A 20519-nucleotide genomic window follows, 5' to 3' on the forward strand; every position below is an offset into this window, starting at 1 on the left:
GATATTACAGTGGGGGAGATGTCTGTGGATATTACAGTGGATATTACAGTGGGGGAGATGTCTGTGGATATTACAGTGGATATTACAGTGGGGAGATGTCTGTGGATATTACAGGGGGGAAGATGTCTGTGGATTTTACAGGGAGGAGATGTCTGTAGATATTACATTGGGGGAGATGTCTGTGGATATTCCAGTGGGGGAGATGTCTGTGGATATTACAGTGGGGAGATTATGGATATTACAGTGGGGGAGATGTCTGTGGATATTACAGGGGGGAGAGATTGTGGATATTACAATGGGGGAGATGTCTGTGGATATTACAGGGGGGGATGTCTGTGGATATTACAGTAGGGGAGATGTCTGTGGATATTACAGTAGGGGAGATGTCTGTGGATATTACAGTGGGGAGATGTCTGTGGATATTACAGTGGGGGAGATGTCTGTGGATATTACAGTGGGGAGATGTCTGTGGATATTACAGTGGGGGAGATGTCTGTGGATATTACAGTGGGGGAGATGTCTGTGGATATTACAGTGGGGGAGATGTCTGTGGATATTACAGTGGGGGAGATGTCTGTGGATATTACAGTGGGGGAGATGTCTGTGGATATTACAGTGGATATTACAGTGGGGGAGATGTCTGTGGATATTACAGTGGATATTACAGTGGGGAGATGTCTGTGGATTTTACAGGGAGGAGATGTCTGTAGATATTACATTGGGGGAGATGTCTGTGGATATTCCAGTGGGGGAGATGTCTGTGGATATTCCAGTGGGGGAGATGTCTGTGGATATTACAGTGGGGAGATTATGGATATTACAGTGGGGGAGATGTCTGTGGATATTACAGGGGGGAGAGATTGTGGATATTACAATGGGGGAGATGTCTGTGGATATTACAGTGGGGGGAGATGTCTGTGGATATTACAGTGGGGGAGATGTCTGTGGATATTACAGTGGGGGAGATGTCTGTGGGTATTACAGGGGGGAGATGTCTGTGGGTATTACAGTGGGGGAGATGTCTGTGGATATTACAGTGGGGAGATGTCTGTGGATATTACATTGGGGGAGATGTCTGTGGATATTACAGTGGGCAGATGTCTGTGGATATTACAGTGGGGGAGATGTCTGTGGATATTACAGTGGGGGAGATGTCTGTGGATATTACAGGGGGGGGGAGATTGTGGATATTACAGTGGGGGAGATGTCTGTGGATATTACAGGGGGGAGATGTCTGTGGATATTACAAGGGGGGATGTCTGTGGATATTACAGGGGGGGAGATGTCTGTGGATATTACAGTAGGGGAGATGTCTGTGGATATTACAGTGGGGAGATGTCTGTGGATATTACAGTGGGGGAGATGTCTGTGGATATTACAGTGGGGGAGATGTCTGTGGATATTACAGTGGGGGAGATGTCTGTGGATATTACAGTGGGGGAGATGTCTGTGGATATTACAGTGGGGGAGATGTCTGTGGATATTACAGTGGGGGAGATGTCTGTGGATATTACAGTGGGGGAGATGTCTGTGGATATTACAGTGGATATTACAGTGGGAGAGATGTCTGTGGATATTACAGTGGGGAGATGTCTGTGGATATTACAGTGGGGGAGATGTCTGTGGATATTACAGTGGGGGAGATGTCTGTGGATATTACAGTGGATAGTACAGTGGGGGAGATGTCTGTGGATATTACAGTGGATATTACAGTGGGGGAGATGTCTGTGGATAGTACAGTGGGCAGATGTATGTGGATATTACAGTGGGGGAGATGTATATGGATATTACAGTGGGGGAGATGTATATGGATATTACAGTGGGGGAGATGTATGTGGATATTACAGTGGGGGAGATGTCTGTGGATATTACAGTGGGGAGATTGTGGACATTACAGTGGGGAGATTGTGGACATTACAGTGGGGGAGATTGTGGACATTACAGCGGGGGAGATGTCTGTGGATATTACAGGGGGGAGATGTCTGTGGATATTAGAGTGGGGAGATGTCTGTGGATATTACAGGGGGGAGAGATTGTGGATATTACAATGGGGGAGATTGTGGATATTACAGTGGGGGAGATGTCTGTGGATATTACAGGGGGGAAGATGTCTGTGGATATTACAGGGGGGAAGATGTCTGTGGATATTACAGGGAGGAGATGTCTGTAGATATTACATTGGGGGAGATGTCTGTGGATATTCCAGTGGGGGAGATGTCTGTGGATATTACAGTGGGGAGATTATGGATATTACAGTGGGGGAGATGTCTGTGGATATTACAGGGGGGAGAGATTGTGGATATTACAATGGGGGAGATGTCTGTGGATATTACAGTGGGGGGAGATGTCTGTGGATATTACAGGGGGGGAGATGTCTGTGGATATTACAGTGGGGGAGATGTCTGTGGGTATTACAGGGGGGAGATGTCTGTGGGTATTACAGTGGGGGAGATGTCTGTGGATATTACAGTGGGGAGATGTCTGTGGATATTACATTGGGGGAGATGTCTGTGGATATTACAGTGGGCAGATGTCTGTGGATATTACAGTGGGGGAGATGTCTGTGGATATTACAGTGGGGGAGATGTCTGTGGATATTACAGGGGGGGGGGATTGTGGATATTACAGTGGGGGAGATGTCTGTGGATATTACAGGGGGGAGATGTCTGTGGATATTACAGGGGGGGATGTCTGTGGATATTACAGTGGGGGAGATGTCTGTGGATATTACAGTAGGGGAGATGTCTGTGGATATTACAGTGGGGAGATGTCTGTGGATATTACAGTGGGGGAGATTTCTGTGGATATTACAGTGGGGAGATATCTGTGGATATTACAGTGGGGGAGATGTCTGTGGATATTACAGTGGGGGAGATGTCTGTGGATATTACAGTGGGGGAGATGTCTGTGGATATTACAGTGGGGGAGATGTCTGTGGATATTACAGTGGATATTACAGTGGGGGAGATGTCTGTGGATATTACAGTGGGGGAGATGTCTGTGGATATTACAGTGGGGGAGATGTCTGTGGATATTACAGGGGGGGAGATGTCTGTGGATATTACAGTGGGGCAGATGTCTGTGGATATTACAGTGGATATTACAGTGGGGGAGATGTCTGTGGATATTACAGTGGATATTACAGTGGGGGAGATGTCTGTGGATATTACAGTGGGCAGATGTATGTGGATATTACAGTGGGGGAGATGTATATGGATATTACAGTGGGGGAGATGTATATGGATATTACAGTGGGGGAGATGTATGTGGATATTACAGTGGGGGAGATGTCTGTGGATATTACAGTGGGGAGATTGTGGACATTACAGTGGGGAGATTGTGGACATTACAGTGGGGGAGATTGTGGACATTACAGCGGGGGAGATGTCTGTGGATATTACAGGGGGGAGATGTCTGTGGATATTAGAGTGGGGAGATGTCTGTGGATATTACAGGGGGGAGAGATTGTGGATATTACAATGGGGGAGATTGTGGATATTACAGTGGGGGAGATGTCTGTGGATATTACAGGGGGGAAGATGTCTGTGGATATTACAGGGGGGAAGATGTCTGTGGATTTTACAGGGAGGAGATGTCTGTAGATATTACATTGGGGGAGATGTCTGTGGATATTCCAGTGGGGGAGATGTCTGTGGATATTACAGTGGGGAGATTATGGATATTACAGTGGGGGAGATGTCTGTGGATATTACAGGGGGGAGAGATTGTGGATATTACAATGGGGGAGATGTCTGTGGATATTACAGTGGGGGGAGATGTCTGTGGATATTACAGGGGGGGGGGAATGTCTGTGGATATTACAGTGGGGGAGATGTCTGTGGGTATTACAGGGGGGGAGATGTCTGTGGATATTACAGTGGGGAGATGTCTGTGGATATTACAGTGGGGAGATGTCTGTGGATATTACAGTGGGGGGATGTCTGTGGATGTTACAGTGGGGGAGATGTCTGTGGATATTATAGGGGGGAGATGTCTGTAGATATTACAGGGAGGAGATGTCTGTAGATTTTACAGTGGGGGAGATGACTGTGGATATTACAGTGGGAGAGATGTCTGTGCATATTACAGTGGGGGAGATGTCTGTGGATATTACAGTGGGGGTGATGTCTGTGGATATTACATTGGGGGAGATGTCTGTGGATATTACAGTGGGGGAGATGTCTGTGGATATTACAGTGGGGGAGATGTCTGTGGATATTACAGTGGGGGAAATGTCTGTGGATATTACAGGGGGGAGATGTCTGTGGATATTACAGTGGGGGAGATGTCTGTGGATATTACAGGGGGGGGGGAGATTGTGGATATTACAGTGGGGGAGATGTCTGTGGATATTACAGGGGGGAGATGTCTGTGGATATTACAGTGGGGGAGATGTCTGTGGATATTACAGTGGGGGAGATGTCTGTGGATATTACAGTGGGGGAGATATCTGTGGATATTACAGGGGGGAGAGATTGTGGATATTACAATGGGGGAGATATCTGTGGATATTACAGTGGGGGAGATGTCTGTGGATATTACAGAGGGGGAGATGTCTGTGGATATTACAGTGGGGGAGATGTCTGTGGGTATTACAGGGGGGAGATGTCTGTATATATTACAGTGGGGGGATGTCTGTGGATGTTACAGTGGGGGAGATGTCTGTGGATATTACAGGAGGGAGATGTCTGTAGATATTACAGGGAGGAGATGTCTGTAGATATTACAGTGGGGGAGATGTCTGTGGATATTACAGTGGGGGAGATGTCTGTGGATATTACAGTGGAAGAGATTACTGTGGATATTACAGTGGGGGAGATGTCTGTGGATATTACAGTGGGGGAGATGTCTGTGGATATTACAGTGGGGGAGATGTCTGTGGGTATTACAGTGGGGGAGATGTCTGTGGGTATTACAGTGGGGGAGATGTCTGTGGATATTACAGTGGGGGAGATGTCTGTGGATATTACAGTGGGGGAGATGTCTGTGGATATTACAGTGGGGGAGATGTCTGTGGATATTACAGTGGGGAGATGTCTGTGGATATTACAGGGGGGGAGATGTCTGTGGATATTACAGGGGGGGAGATGTCTGTGGATATTACAGTGGGGGAGATGTCTGTGGATATTACAGTGGGGGAGATGTCTCTGGATATTACAGTGGGACAGAGGTGTCTGTGGATATTACAGTGGGGAGATGTCTGTGGATATTACAGTGGGGACTATATATGGTGGTGATTCGAAAAATGTATGTGCGTTATAATGAATAGAAATTAGTCGATGAATCGATTCAAAAAAACGATTAATCGAACACGAAAATTTTAATCAGTAACAGCCCTATATATATATATATATATATATATATATATATATATATATATATATATATATTATTATTCTATTTTGGGCATTCTGTCTTGTCCATTATATTTAGGGTGAAAGTGGGAAATGTATATATTTGGTTATAAATATAATTCTGTTACATTCTGTTTGTGTTATTTTTGAAAAAAATAAAAAATATTTGACAAAGGGAATATATTTAACAGAATCTTACTAGCATAAGAGTTATCATATGGATAGCTAGCCACCAAGGCACCACCATGAAAATTAGCAGACAGCACAAAGGTCTCCTGCTTGAGCCAGTTCATGACAGCCTGGGTTTCTGGTTGGATTGGATCAGGGTTTATCTCAAAGGAATCAGGAAAGTTTCTGTTCAGGTCATATCCATTTTGATTGGTTCTAAAAAAAATAATACAAGTGGTAACTCAAAGAAATATACAGTAAAGTCAATCAACTTTATGTTTTGCTAAAATCTTATAAGATATTTAAACCCAAGAACAAAAATATAATATATTGCAGATAATCAGTCCTTAGATGTGCTGACTGCATTAGTTTTCTTATTTTAGAATAACAATGTTTTCTGTAAGTACAGAAAAATACCTCTTTATTTAGTTCTCGTTGTGCACTGAACTGAAATATCAAAAATCTTATCAGGCACCCCAGATAACTTCAATGAACTACAAAGCAACCCCTCTATGCAAGTTTCAAAGGAATATACAGTATTTACAGAACACACAGAGATGTGCTGCTATGCTATTTTATTTCTCCCTGAAAACCAGCCAGCTGCCTAAATACTTATTTTATTGGTGCATGTTTGTTGTAAGATACATACAGTATACAGTCATGCTCAAAAGTTTGCATATCCTGGCAGAAATTGTGAAATCTTGGCATTAATATTGAAAATATGACTGATCATGCCAAAAAAAAACTGTTGTTTTTTTAAGGATAGCAATCAAATGAAGCCATTTATTATCACATCGTTTTTTTTGGATTCTTTTTAAATCATAATGATCACAGAAATCACCCAAACGACCCTGATAAAAAGTTGACATACTCTGGAATGTTTGGCATTGGTACAGACACAGAAGGTGGCACACAGGTTAAAATGGCAATTAAAGGTTAATTTCCCACATTTGTGGCTTTTAAAATAAAAATGTGTGCCTGTGTATAGTCAATGAGTTTGTTAGCTCTCACATGGATGCACTAAGCAGGCTAGGCACTGAGCCATGAGGAGGTAGAAAAGAAGTAAAAAAAAACTGCGTAACAAGGTAATGAAACTTTACAAAGATTGAAAAGAATATAAAAAGATATCCAAAGCCTTGAATTTGCCTGTCAGTACTGTTCAATCACTTATTAGGAAGTGAAAAATTAGGGTCTCTTTTAATGCCAAGCCAAGGTCAGGTAGACCAAGAAAGATTTCAACCACAACTGCCACAGGAACTCTGGGCCAAATCCTCAGCCAGGCGGCGTAACTTAACTTTCAGCAGTTAAGTTACACTGACTTAAAGTTTTTACCTAAGTGCCTGATCCTCAAAGCACTTACGTAAAAATTTCAAGCAGTGTAAGTTAAGTGCCGCCGTCGTAAGGCGTTCCTCCTCTCCGGGGGGCGTTTACAATTTAAATGAGGCGCGCTCCCGCGCCGGCCGTACTGCGCATGCGTGTGACGTCATTTTCCCGACGTGCATCGCGCGAACGTAATTGACGCCGGGCGGCTTTGTGGATTGCGACGGGACACTAAAGTTACGACGGGTGAAAAAAAGACGCGCCGGGAAAACAAATAATTATAAAAAAAAATGACAGCGTCGCTCGGCATGCATTCCTGAGGGAGAACTCCATGCCAATTTTCAATGAAAAAAACGGCATGGGTTCCCCCTCAGGAGCATACCAGGCCCTTAGGTCTGTTATGGGTTGTAAGGAGACCCCCCTCCGCCGCAAAATTGACGTAGGGGGTCCCCCTACAATCCATACCAGACCCGTATCCAAAGCACGCTACCCGGCCAGCCAGGAAGGGAGTGGGGACGAGCGAGCGCCCCCCCCCCTCCTGAGCCGTGCCAGGCCGCATGCCCTCAACATGGGGGGGTTGGGTGCTCTGGGGCAGGGGGGCGCACTGCGGGCCCCCCCACCCCAGAGCACCCTGTCCCCATGTTGATGAGGACAGGACCTCTTCCCGACAACCCTTGCCATTGGTTGTCGGGGTCTGCGGGCGGAGGCTTATCGGAATCTGGGAGTCCCCTTTAATAAGGGGGCCCCCAGATACCGGCCCCCCACCCTAAGTGAATGGATATGGGGTACATCGTACCCCTATCCATTCACCTGTAGGCAAAAAGTAAAAGTTAATAAACACACAACACAAGGCTTTTTAAAATATTTTATTATTCTGCTCCGGACGCCCCCCCTGTCTTCGTTATTAGCTCAATTACCAGGGGGGGCTTCTTCTTCCACTCTCCGGGGGTCTTCTCCGCTCTCCGGGGGTGTTCCGCTCTCCGGGGGGGGGCTTCTCCGGACTCCGGGGGGCTTCTTCCATCTTCTCCCCTCTTCCGCTCTTGACTCGGCGAACCCCGGTTCTTCTGCAGCTCTCCGGTGCCTTCTTCTTCAGCGCTGGCTGCCTGCTATGTTTGTGTGTTAGCTCGATTTCAAACAGGCAGCCGGCGCGGTCTTCTGTGACGTCAGGGTCTTCTGGTCTTCTGTTCTTCCTATGTTGCCTCGTCGCCTGTTGTCGCTGTAATGATGGAAGCGCGCCTTGCATCACATTTATATAGGCATCGCCGTCCCATCATGCTCCGGCAGGTACCCACGTGGTGGGTGCCTACCCACGTGCACCCACCACGTGGGTACCTACCGGAGCATGATGGGACGGTGATGCCTATATAAATGTGATGCAAGGCGCGCTTCCATCATTACAGCGACAACAGGCGACGAGGCAACATCGGAAGAACAGAAGACCAGAAGACCCTGACGTCACAGAAGACCGCGCCGGCTGCCTGTTTGAAATCGAGCTAACACACAAACATAGCAGGCAGCCAGCGCTGAAGAAGAAGGCACCGGAGAGCTGCAGAAGAACCGGGGTTCGCCGAGTCAAGAGCGGAAGAGGGGAGAAGATGGAAGAAGCCCCCCGGAGTCCGGAGAAGCCCCCCCCGGAGAGCGGAACACCCCCGGAGAGCGGAGAAGACCCCCGGAGAGTGGAAGAAGAAGCCCCCCCTGGTAATTGAGCTAATAACGAAGACAGGGGGGGCGTCCGGAGCAGAATAATAAAATATTTTAAAAAGCCTTGTGTTGTGTGTTTATTAACTTTTACTTTTTGCCTACAGGTGAATGGATAGGGGTACGATGTACCCCATATCCATTCACTTAGGGTGGGGGGCCGGTATCTGGGGGCCCCCTTATTAAAGGGGACTCCCAGATTCCGATAAGCCTCCGCCCGCAGACCCCGACAACCAATGGCAAGGGTTGTCGGGAAGAGGTCCTGTCCTCATCAACATGGGGACAGGGTGCTCTGGGGTGGGGGGGCCCGCAGTGCGCCCCCCTGCCCCAGAGCACCCAACCCCCCCATGTTGAGGGCATGCGGCCTGGCACGGCTCAGGAGGGGGGGGGGCGCTCGCTCGTCCCCACTCCCTTCCTGGCTGGCCGGGTAGCGTGCTTTGGATACGGGTCTGGTATGGATTGTAGGGGGACCCCCTACGTCAATTTTGCGGCGGAGGGGGGTCTCCTTACAACCCATAACAGACCTAAGGGCCTGGTATGCTCCTGAGGGGGAACCCATGCCGTTTTTTTCATTGAAAATTGGCATGGAGTTCTCCCTCGGGAATGCATACCAAATGCCGTCGCTTGAATGGGCCTTTACAAGGTGTGACTAACTTTACACCTTGTAAAAGCAGCCCTAGTTTTACACCAGGCAAACTAACACTTACGGCGAAAAAACTAGGTACAAAAGCTTTGAGGATCGCCCTAAGTGCTAATTTGCATACTAACAGAGGCATTTCGACTCGAAATGCCCCCAGTGGCGGATGCGGTACTGCATCCTAAGATCCGGCAGTGTAAGTCCCTTACAGATGTCGGATCTTCTGCCTAACTTAGGAAAACTGCTTCTGAGGATCAGTTCCAAAGTTAGAACCAGAGATACGACGGCTTACGCCGGAGTATCTCTTTTGTGGATTTGCCCCTCTCTGTCAAAATCGATGGCACAACTATCAGCCCATCCCCACCTGCCTAGGTCCTAGGTGTAGTCCTGCACTCTGAACTCTCCTTTAAGCCCCACGTCCAAATCTTGCCGCCTCAACCTCCACAACAGCTCCAAAATACACCCCTTTCTAACCAATCACACAACAAAGCTCTTAATTCACTCCCTGGTCATCTCTACATAGGCTAATTCCCCTTCAATCCATCATGAATGCTGCTGCCAGATTCGATTTTAAAGCAAGTTCTCTAATTTTTGTCCGAAGGACAACAGACCGATAGGCCGTACACACGGTCGGTTTGGACCGATGAAACTGAACTTCAGTTTTTTTTTTCATCGGTTTGTACCGGTCGTGTGTACGCGGCCTTAGAGGTTTTGGGTCGTAGGCCTACTTTTGAGGATTTTGTTTTATTTTTAAAACCTATAAATAAAATTGGCTGAGGTCTGCTAAATCAAATCAGTAATTTCTTCTGCACTACTGATACCAAAAGTTATCTGCCACAGAAGACAATCATTATTCTACCTTAATTTGGCACAATAAATAGATTAAGACTCGGTTCACATATATGCAAATTGGAATTTCTCTGCATCCAATTCACATGACAGAAGAGTGTGCTCGGCTCTCAATGGATCTCAAGGGTCCTGTGCGTCTTTGGTTCAGATTCAGGAGCGACATTCGAAACTGATTCGCACCTGGATCGGTGAACAGGGATGCATCGGACCCCCTGCTGTGAGCCGCGGCCACAGCATGTGTGAACCCGGCTTAAAACTGGACAGCTATACCCAAATATCTACCCAACTGTTTACCAAAAGAAGTGATAGCTGGAATAACTGACCGATCACCAGTTTTACCAGTTAATTGGACAATGATTTTATGGGAAAAAAAATTGTGACAACTGCTGTCCTAAAATGATGCACAGCACTGTTGACGTAGTAGGGATGATGAGGGACAATAAAAAGCACAGTCATTAAAAAAATAATGCAATGAATATTTATTTATTGATTAACAACCTACAAACAGCATGAACAGAAGAAACCTAAATCAAATTAATATTTGGTGTGTCAACCCTTTTAAACAGTATCTGCACTCCTAACTACACTTACACATATAGCCGGATTCAGGTACAGTTACGATGGCGTATCAGTAGATACACCGTCGTAACTCCGAATCCGCTCCGTCGTTACATAAAGCGTATGCTCAAACTGAGATACGCTTAAATGTTGCTAAGATACAACCTCCTACGCCGTCGTATCTTAGCTGCCTATTTACGCTGGCCGCTAGGGGCGTGTACGCTGATTTACGCCTAGAATATGTAAATCAGCGAGATACGCCTATTCACGAACGTACGCCTGGCCGTCGCAGTAAAGATACGCCGTTTACGTAAGGCGTTTTTCATGCGTAAAGATAAACCACCAAAAAGATGGCGCAGCCAATGTTAAGTATTGACGTCGGGACCGCAACGAATTTTTCACATTTTACGTCGTTTGCGTAAGTCGTCCGTGAATGGGGCTGGACGTAAGTTACGTTCACGTCGAAACCAATGAGTCTTTGCGGCGTAATTTGGAGCATGCGCACTGGGATACGTCCATGGACGGCGAATGCGCCGTTAGTAAAAAAACGTAATTTACGTGGGGTCACAATGAATTTACATACAACACGCCCCCACATCTTACACATTTGAATTAGGCGGGCTTACGCCGGCCCAGTTACACTACGCCGCCGTAAGTTAGAGCACAACTTCTTTGTGAATACAGGACCTGCTGCTCTGACTTACGGTGGCGTAGTGTATCTGAGATATGCTACGCCCGCCCAAATCTACCAGAATCCGGCTAATAATGTTTTAGGGAACTCAGCAGGTAGGATGTTCCATACATCACAGAACTAACCAGGGTTCCTCTAGCGACTTTGGCTGTCTCTTCATTTAAGGCACATTGATGTTGAGATTCTTTTTTGCTAAAAAGAGTTTACAAAGCATGGTAGAAGGAAAGAAGCTTATACTATGCTTTAGGCCGGATTCACACTTGTGCGGTGCGAATTTCAGCTCTCTTATCTCTGCAGAGATATAAGACAACTGTTCAGCAGATCAGCTCCGTTTTAGATGCGAATTTGGAGACCTGGGAGAGGGGAGGGGGGAAGTGTATTAAAGCGGATGTTCCACCCCAAAAAAATATTAAAAGCCAGCAGCTACAAATACTGCAGCTGCTGACTTTTAATATAAGGACACTTACCTGTCCTGGAGTCCAGCGCCGTCCGCAGCAGAGCACGAGCGATCGCTCGTCACCCTGCTGCTCCCCCCGCCATCCACGCTGAGGGAACCAGGAAGTGAAGCGCTGCGGCTTTACTGCCCGGTTCCCTACGGCGCATGCGCGAGTCGCGCCGCGCCCGCCGATTGGCTCCCGCTGTGTGCTGGGAGCCGAGTGTTCCCAGCACACAACGGGGGGGGGGGCGACGGGATGTGACGGAATGCCCGTCTTTTGCCCGTGAATGCCGGGCCGGAAGTGGGTGCAAATACCTGTCTTTAGACAGGTATCTGCACCCCCCTCCCCCCTGAAAGGTGTCAAATGTGACACCGGAGGGGGGAGGGTTCCGATCAGCGGGACTTCACTTTAGGGTGGAGAACCGCTTTAAGCTGAATAAGAGAAATCCTGAAGAGAAATAAAACACATGTGCGAATCAGATGCGTGCCCATAGAAGATAATGGGCCTGAATTCGCACCTGAGCCGCACCGCAATGCCTAGAATTCATTGCACATATGTGAACCAGCCTCATTGAAATCAATGTATTTTATAATGTTATGCGAATTGGATGCGGTTTAAACCGCAACCAATTTGCATAGGTGTGAACCCGGCGTCACTGTTGCCTACTGACACTTATCTGTGTACCGTTCCTAAGGCTGTTGGCGAACAAACTCTGTGTCCTCAATCTTTCTCCATCCCATAAGTGTAATTTCAGGGGTCATTTTAGACGCTAATATTTCACTAAAGAAAATGATGTACTGTAAAAATCAATAAAATAATATTTTTTTAAAACTATTTAATTACTACATAATATACACTTGCACTAGTGTGATTTATACTTGTGCGCTGGTGTGAATTGTGCAAACACATTACAGTGCTACAATGTAATGCAGTGCTTTGTTTTCCTTTTTTTTTTTTAAATAACATTCATCAAACTGTATGCTTGGCAGTTCATTGTGAAACATTGCCACGCATTGTAAACCAAATTTTGTCTGGTCATTTGGTCGCAAAGCAAACCAAGACCGTGCACACATGGCACTTCAGATTGGGCATTATTACAATGCATTGATGTGAGGCCACCCACTAGATTTTTAGCGTAAGATGCTTTATTTACAGTTTTGTGTACCTTCTATTTTAACCGTTTTGAAAAATGCACAGTTTTACATTTACAAGTATTTAATAACTCAACACAGTTTAATTCTTTATATTTAGGAGAAACTGGGTGCGTTACATCGTGATTGTGTGTACGCTTTTAATTCCTTTAAATGTTTTTTAATTGAAAATATTGTTTTGATAAACAGTGCGCAACTAGGGAATCTTTTACAAACCATGAAATATGTAAGTGAAAAATGAAAAAAACAAAAAAAAAAAGTTAACATTTGCAAAAATTGTCTAGCTCAGTGTTTTTCCACCTTTTTTTCCAGTCAATGCACCCTTTTCAATTACGCACAATCTCGAGGCACCCCATTCTCAAATGCAGGGGTCTCCAAACTTTCTAAACAAAGGGCCAGTTTATTGTCCTTCCGGCTTTGGGAGGGCCGAACTATGGCCAGCGGGAGTGAAAATTCCCCTGGCATCAGTGGGAGTAAACATCACCACATTTGGCATCATTAGGAGGAATAGTGCCCCATCGTTGTTATAATTTGGAGGAAACATGCCCCATCATTAGTAGCATTGGAGGAAGAGCGCCTTATCGTTGGTATCATTGGGAGAAATAACACTATCATCGGTATCAATGGGGGGAAGAGTGCCCCATCATTGGTATTAATTAGAGGAATAGTCCCCTATTGTTGGTGTCATATGGAAAAATGGTGCCCCATTGTTGATATCAGTTGGCAAAATAGTGTATCAGTGGGAGGAGAAGTGCCCCAAGGGCCAGAAAAAGTCAAGCAAAGAGCCGAATCTATCCCCTGGGCCACAGTTTGGAGACCACTGCTCTAATGTAAAGAACTAAACTAATAATTTTACATAATGTAGCAATATCCACATATGTAGGGTATCCAACATTTGAGTTTTTTTATTCTTACAAATAAAATAAAAACTGTAATGGTGCACAAAAAAAACCTGAAATTTGTGTAGAAAAAAGTGCAGGCACCCCTGAAGAACCTAGCAGGCACCCTGGTTGAAAAAGACTGGTCTAGCAAACTGAGACCAAGGGGCAGATCCACAAAGATCCGCACCGGCGCAGCGTATCTAAGATATGCTACGCCGCCGTAACTTACTTGGCTTTGGTTTGAATCCTCAACGCATGCGCCGTCCCTAAAATTTCCCGCCATGCATTGCGCTAAATGACGTCGCAAGGACGTCATTGGTTTTGACGTGAACGTAAATGGCGTCCAGCCCCATTCACGGACGACTTACGCAAATGACGTAAAATTTTCAAAATTAGACGCGGGAACGACGGCCATACTTAACATTGAGTACGCCACTAGATAGCAGCTTTAACTATACGCCGGAAAAAGCCGAACGGAAACAACGTAAAAAAATGCGACGGCCGCGCGTACGTTCGTGGGTCGACGGAAATAGCTCATTTGCATACTCGACGCGGATTACGACGGGAACACCACCTAGCAGCCGCTGAAAAATTGCATCTTAGATCCGACAGCGTACGAAGACGTACGCCTGTCGGATCTAACCCAGATGCCGTCGTATCTTGTTTTGAGGATTCAAAACAAAGATACGACGCGGGAATTTTGAAATTACGCCGGCGTATCAGTAGATACGCCGGCGTAATTTTTTTGTGGATCTGCCCCCAAAAGTGTAGAGCAGGGCCTTTTTCCTTGAAATTTCTGCCTGTTGGAGAACCTGATGCAATGCGACCACCCTGCGTCTTCTTGCTGTGTGCCAATGTACCTAGGAGAATTGTCGCGGTTTTAAAGGCAAAGGGCAGACACACTAAATATTGATTAGATTTAATTTAGTTATTTTTTTACAGTTTTTACTTCTTTTTGTTATGCACCTTGTAGGTTGCTTTTGACACAGAGAATTCACTTAATTTAAATTAATTATTAAATTCAATATCTTTGCAAGCACCCTTATATTATAAAAAAAAATCACAAGTGTCTAAAACCAAACCGCACAGAAGAACAGGAGCTCTGACGTACCTTCCATTTACGGAGCTACAATCCAAAATATTAGAATTTTCAAAGCCATCTGGATTCATAGAAGGCATAATATGTATGCGGGTTTTAGTTATCATTTGCTTAATAACTGGATCGGACTGGTAATTTGTTAGGAGGTATTCTATTAGGTGTAGCATCAGTTCTCTACCAACTGCCTAGATGAAATGAAAACAATTGCAGAAAAATTGATCAAAGTTTTTAAAGGGTGACTCCAATTTGACGGGGAAAAAAAGATAGCAAATAAAAAATATAAAGCATGTACAATTGCTAAACAAACAGTGCTGTAATTGAAAGTTATTAAAATGACCTTTCTGCTGTCATTTTTTGTAAAGTTCAATGCGATAAGGCAACCTGGAGGTGTTCTGTATATCATTGGTATGTAGAATGCCCCTGGAAATGTCATTTTTTGCATGTGTAATTGGCCCACTGATTTTCTGCTGATCAGTGTATTCTGACTCTCAGAATCCCCGCTCTCAGAATACAAAAGCACAGTGGGGAGGATTCCCCAATTTACCTAAAATTTCTGCATGGGGAAATTGGTTAAATTTTTTTCATTCAGGCTCAGGGGCGTCGGGAGGGGGTGGCTAGGGGGGGCTGAAGCCCCCAATGTGACCCCGAAAACCCCCGAGTTTCATAATGGCAGAGCTTCATTGTTAGCCCCAAGCGAGCGGCGAGCGCCGGGACCGTTCTGATTCCGAGCGCCGCCAAATGTGGCCGAGTCCTGCCGATTTGCCAAGTGCCAAAGCAGATTGTGCCTTCTGGAGCCTGTGCAATGCCTATGATGGACGTCCCACCGGTCCACTGCCGCGACCGCGGGACTTGTGACGTCCATCATAGGCACTGCAGGGTTCAGAAGGCGGGAATTACAATGCAACCGCAGCGCTACATCCCCGCACGGCGCTCGGGCGGCTCTCCTCCAGGCTCCTCGGCTCTCCTACCCTCCAGGCTCCTCTCCTCCTCTGACGGAATGACTGACTGCCTGGCCTGCCTGTGCCTGTTGTGACACTGCTGAGCTGAGGTAGGTCAGACAGTGTAATGTGTATGTAAAAGGTAGGTTAGTGTATATAGGTCACTACCGTCAGTGTAGGTAGGTCAGTGTATATAGGTCACTACCGTCAGTGTAGGTAGGTCAGTGTAGGTAGGTCAGTGTATATAGGTCACTACCATCAGTGTAGGTAGATCAGTGTAGATAAGTCCGTGTATATAGGTCACTACCATCAGTGTAGGTAGGTCAGTGTATGTCAGGTAGGTCAGTGTATGTAGGTCAGGTAGGTCAGTGTATGTAGGTCACTACTGTCAATGTATGTAGGTCAGTGTATGTAGGTCAAGTAGGTCAGTGTATGTAGGTCAGTGTATGTAGATCACTACCATCAATGTATGTAAGTCAGGTAGGTCAGTGTATGTAGGTCACTACTAGGGCTGCAACTAACGATTATTTTCATAATCGATTAGTTGGCCGATTGTTGTTTCGATTAATCGGATAATAGCCTTTAAAAAAAAAATTGCAATTTGTTGTTGGGCAGATTACAAAACACAAATTGCCGCAAAAACACATTACATGCTTTTCTGCAGCTTCTCCATTGAAGCATATTGATCCAAAAAAAAAACAAAATAGCACAGTTTTGCGTTAAAAAGTCCCCGCCCATTTCCAAATACGCAGCAGCTGAAAAAAAAAATCATGGATGTTAACGTGTCCCATAGGAAAACATGTAAATGAACTGTAGTGTGTTTCTTCAAAAAGCACCAAAAAACAGAGGTGTGAACCCAGGCCTGAGATGTTTAGTAACATAATGGGGTTAAAAAAATAAAAATAAGTACAAACAGAGCAAATAATCGCTACTGTAAGGCCTCGTACACACAATAGGTTAAACAGAGGACACCGGTCTGATTGACCGTTTTCAACGGTCAAAACCGATCGTGTGTGGGCCCCATAGGTTATTTAACCATCGGTTAAAAAGAAGCCAACTTTAAATTTAACCGATGGATTCCTAACCGATGGGGAAAAAGACGATCGTTAGTAGGCACAATCATCGGTTAAAAATCCACGCATGCTCAGAATCAAGTCGACGCATGCTTGAAAGCATTGAACTTCGTTTTTTTCAACACGTCGTGTTTTACATCACCGCGTTCTGGCACGATCGTTTTTTTAACCGATGGTGTGTAGGCACGACTGACCATCAGTCAGCTTCATCGGTTAACCGATGAAAACGGTCCATCGGTCCGTTCTCATCGGATGGACTGATCGTGTGTACGCGGCATAAGGAGTTACCGTGGGACAGTGAAAGTAATATGTACTAGTTTTTTGTACTATAAAGGGACAATTTTAGTCGTTTTAACCCCGTTATGTTAATGGCTGATTACCCGATTCTGAAAATTGTAATTGATTAATTTCATAATCCATAAGTTGTCGATTAATCGATTAGTTGTTTCAGCCCTAGTCACTACCGTCAGTGTATGTAGGTCACTACCGTCAGTGTATGTGGGTCACTACCGTCAGTGTATGTAGGTCACTACCGTCAGTGTATGTAGGCCACTACCGTCAGTGTATGTAGGTCACTACCGTCAGTGTATGTAGGCCACTACCGTCAGTGTATGTAGGTCACTACCGTCAGTGTATGTAGGCCACTACCGTCAGTGTATGTAGGTCACTACCGTCAGTGTATGTAGGTCACTACCGTCAGTGTATGTAGGTCACTACCGTCAGTGTATGTAGGCCACTACCGTCAGTGTATGTAGGCCACTACCGTCAATGTATGTAGGTCACTACCGTCAGTGTATGTAGGTCACTACCGTCAGTGTATGTAGGTCACTACCGTCAGTGTATGTAGGCCACTACCGTCAGTGTATGTAGGTCACTACCGTCAGTGTATGTAGGTCACTACCGTCAGTGTATGTAGGTCACTACCGTCAGTGTATGTAGGTCACTACCGTCAGTGTATGTAGGTCACTACCGTCAGTGTATGTAGGACACTACCGTCAGTGTATGTAGGTCACTACCGTCAGTGTATGTAGGTCACTACCGTCAGTGTATGTAGGTCACTACCGTCAGTGTATGTAGGTCACTACCGTCAGTGTATGTAGGTCAGGTAGGTCATGGGCCAGCCAAAAAAAAAAGCCTGCGTCACATACACCATTCCCCCCCCCCCCCCGTTTCCGGCCTTGGACTTCGGTCTTTTTGCCCATGTGTTCAGCCTGCTGACTGAATGAAAAAAATAAAATAAACAGAGCCATGTATGGCTAGCTTTAGAGTGATTTTTTTTCTCAAAATAGGTGGAACTACCTCCCTCTCTCCAATGGCACTTCCAATACCTGCACATTAGCTGTACCAGTGACCATATAGCTGATAACCAGAAAAGGCATTTCTAAGAAAATCATTTCATTGGATCCGTGTAAAAACAACGGACAGAAGAACAGACGCATACCTCATTGCCATGCATGTTTGCAACGTACTTGAACTCAGGAATTCCAACTGTGTGTTCGGTTGGATGTAATCCCACAACCAAAACCCACAAGTCTCTGCCTTAAAGAAAACAGAAACATACCATATTAAAATTCATGAAGTACAGTTACTGGAAAGAAATCCATTTTAATGTTTCTAATGCACTTAATTCATCTATCCAAAGATGTATAGAAAGGATAGATTTCATGGTCATTCTTCAATGAAAAATTCAAATAACCAACATTTATTTTGGCCCTTTAACTTTGTCTAATCTTGGCACTTTAGCTGAAGTTACTTGAAACATCCTAAAGCCTCCCCAAAACCTGTGTGAAGCTGCAGTTAGCACGGTTAATAAAATTGGTACTCTGATCACCTGGAGCAGAGCTACACAGCGCTGTTACCTGTTGCTGCCCGCATGACGAATATGTGTGGCATCAAAAGGATGGGCTTTAAGTACCGTATTTATCGGCGTATACCGCGCACTATTTTGCCCCGAAAATCAGGGCAAAATCGTGGGTGCGCGATATACGCCGATACCCGCTTTCCCGCGCCGAGTTTGAATACTGCGCCGGCATATACCGAGCGCAGTACACTCGTGTATAGTCGGACAGTCTCGGCTACACTCGCGCTCACGTCCTGTACATCCAGGACGTCAGCACGAGAGTAGCCGAGCATTGCCGACTATACGCGAGTGTACTGCGCTCGGTATATGCCGGCACAGTATTCAAACTCGGTGCGGGAAAGCGGGAAACGAGCGGGGAGGACGCCGCAGAAGGACGCCAGACCCGACGAAGAGGACACCCGAAGCCGCAGACGGACGCCGGACCCGACGAGGCCGCCGATGGACACCGTGCAAGACACCAAACTGTAAGTACAAAAATCTTTTTTTCACAGGAATTTCTGGCCAAATTTAGGGGTGCACGCTATACGCGGGAGCGCGCTATACCCCAATAAATACGGTATGTACTTCCAGCTCAGAGACCGAACTGTCAAACTGACAGCTCTTTGTCCCCCACTACTAATCGGTAGCCGGTGCAACCAGCTTCTGATCATATTGTAGGTAGGTGCAGTCTACTTTCTCCACTGCAGGTGGCGCTCACCCGCAGCGACTTTGCAGCTGGAGACAAAGTCAAGAAGAACATGGTTCCTTTACAGTTCCCTGGGTCACTAGGGAAGCTATCTGGTTGAAGGCAGCCACCCCATTTGACTCTGGAAGCCATCTTGGGTCAGGCAGAGCATATTTAAGGTCCTGGCTCCCGGGTTTGGTGCGCTTTATGCAAGTGGGTAGTGGTAGTGTAGGAAAAGGTACCCCATCTGTTAGGGACAGTAATAGCAGTAGGGAAAGGCTCCTGAAAAGGAGGGAAAGTGTAGGGTCACAACTACTCTGGGCTTCATCCGGCTTGAACACGATATAGCCAAGCTGCATTCTGTTCCCTTTACAGACACTGTCAAACGGTGGCTGCATTATTTCAAAACAAGTTTTCCATTGCACTTGTCTGTGTGAATTATTGCAGACACACCACTCTGCACCCCACCTACAATGTGACCACTGTGACAGTGAATCACACGATCGTCGCTCCCTTCCGCCCATGGGCGTTTAAACTGCTGAGGTGCGTGGGAAGGAGTTAAGTGCATTAAGCCCCCATTCACATCTGAATCTCATTGTTTGTAATTGTACCTCTTCCAATTTCAATGGTCAGTCACTTGTATGTGCGTCATCCTACACTCAAAGAAATACAGTATCTCATAAAAGTGAGTACACCCCTCACATTTTTGTAAATATTTTATTATATCTTTTCATGGGACAACACTGAAGAAATTACACTTTGCTACAATGTAAAGTAGTGAGTGTACAGCTTGTATAACAGTGTAAATTTACTATCCCCTCAAAATAACTCAACACACAGCCATTAATGTCTAAACCGCTGGTAACAAAAGTGAGTACACCCTTAAGTGAAAATGTCCAAATGTGTCAATACTTTGTGTGGTCACCATTATTTTCCAGCACTGCCTTAACCCTCTTGGGCATGGAGTTCACCAGAGCTTCACAGGTTGCCACTGGAGTCTTCTTCTACTCCTTCATGATGACATCACAGAGCTGGTGGATGTTGGAGACCTTGCGCTCCCCCACAGATGCTCAATAGGGTTTAGGTCTGGAGACATGCTTGGCTAGTCCATCACCTTTACCCTCAGCTTCTTTAGCAAGG

The 20519-nt window shown here is 45.8% G+C and overlaps 1 protein-coding gene across 3 annotated transcripts in view; it reads right to left on the reverse strand.

Moving 5' to 3' along the window:
* Positions 1-20519, reverse strand: part of CPM (carboxypeptidase M) — a 110762-nt gene that overhangs the window by 20376 nt on the left and 69867 nt on the right. For all 3 annotated transcript variants that reach the window (XM_040344027.1, XM_040344025.1, XM_040344028.1), the window contains 3 exons: positions 18296-18393; positions 14856-15028; positions 5554-5738 (listed from right to left, as the gene is read on the reverse strand). In XM_040344027.1, the coding sequence (XP_040199961.1) occupies positions 5554-5738; positions 14856-15028; positions 18296-18393 (456 nt within the window). The remainder of the gene's footprint in view (positions 1-5553; positions 5739-14855; positions 15029-18295; positions 18394-20519) is intronic.

Source organism: Rana temporaria, chromosome 3, assembly GCF_905171775.1.
Source record: "Rana temporaria chromosome 3, aRanTem1.1, whole genome shotgun sequence".
Taxonomy (NCBI): domain Eukaryota; kingdom Metazoa; phylum Chordata; class Amphibia; order Anura; family Ranidae; genus Rana; species Rana temporaria.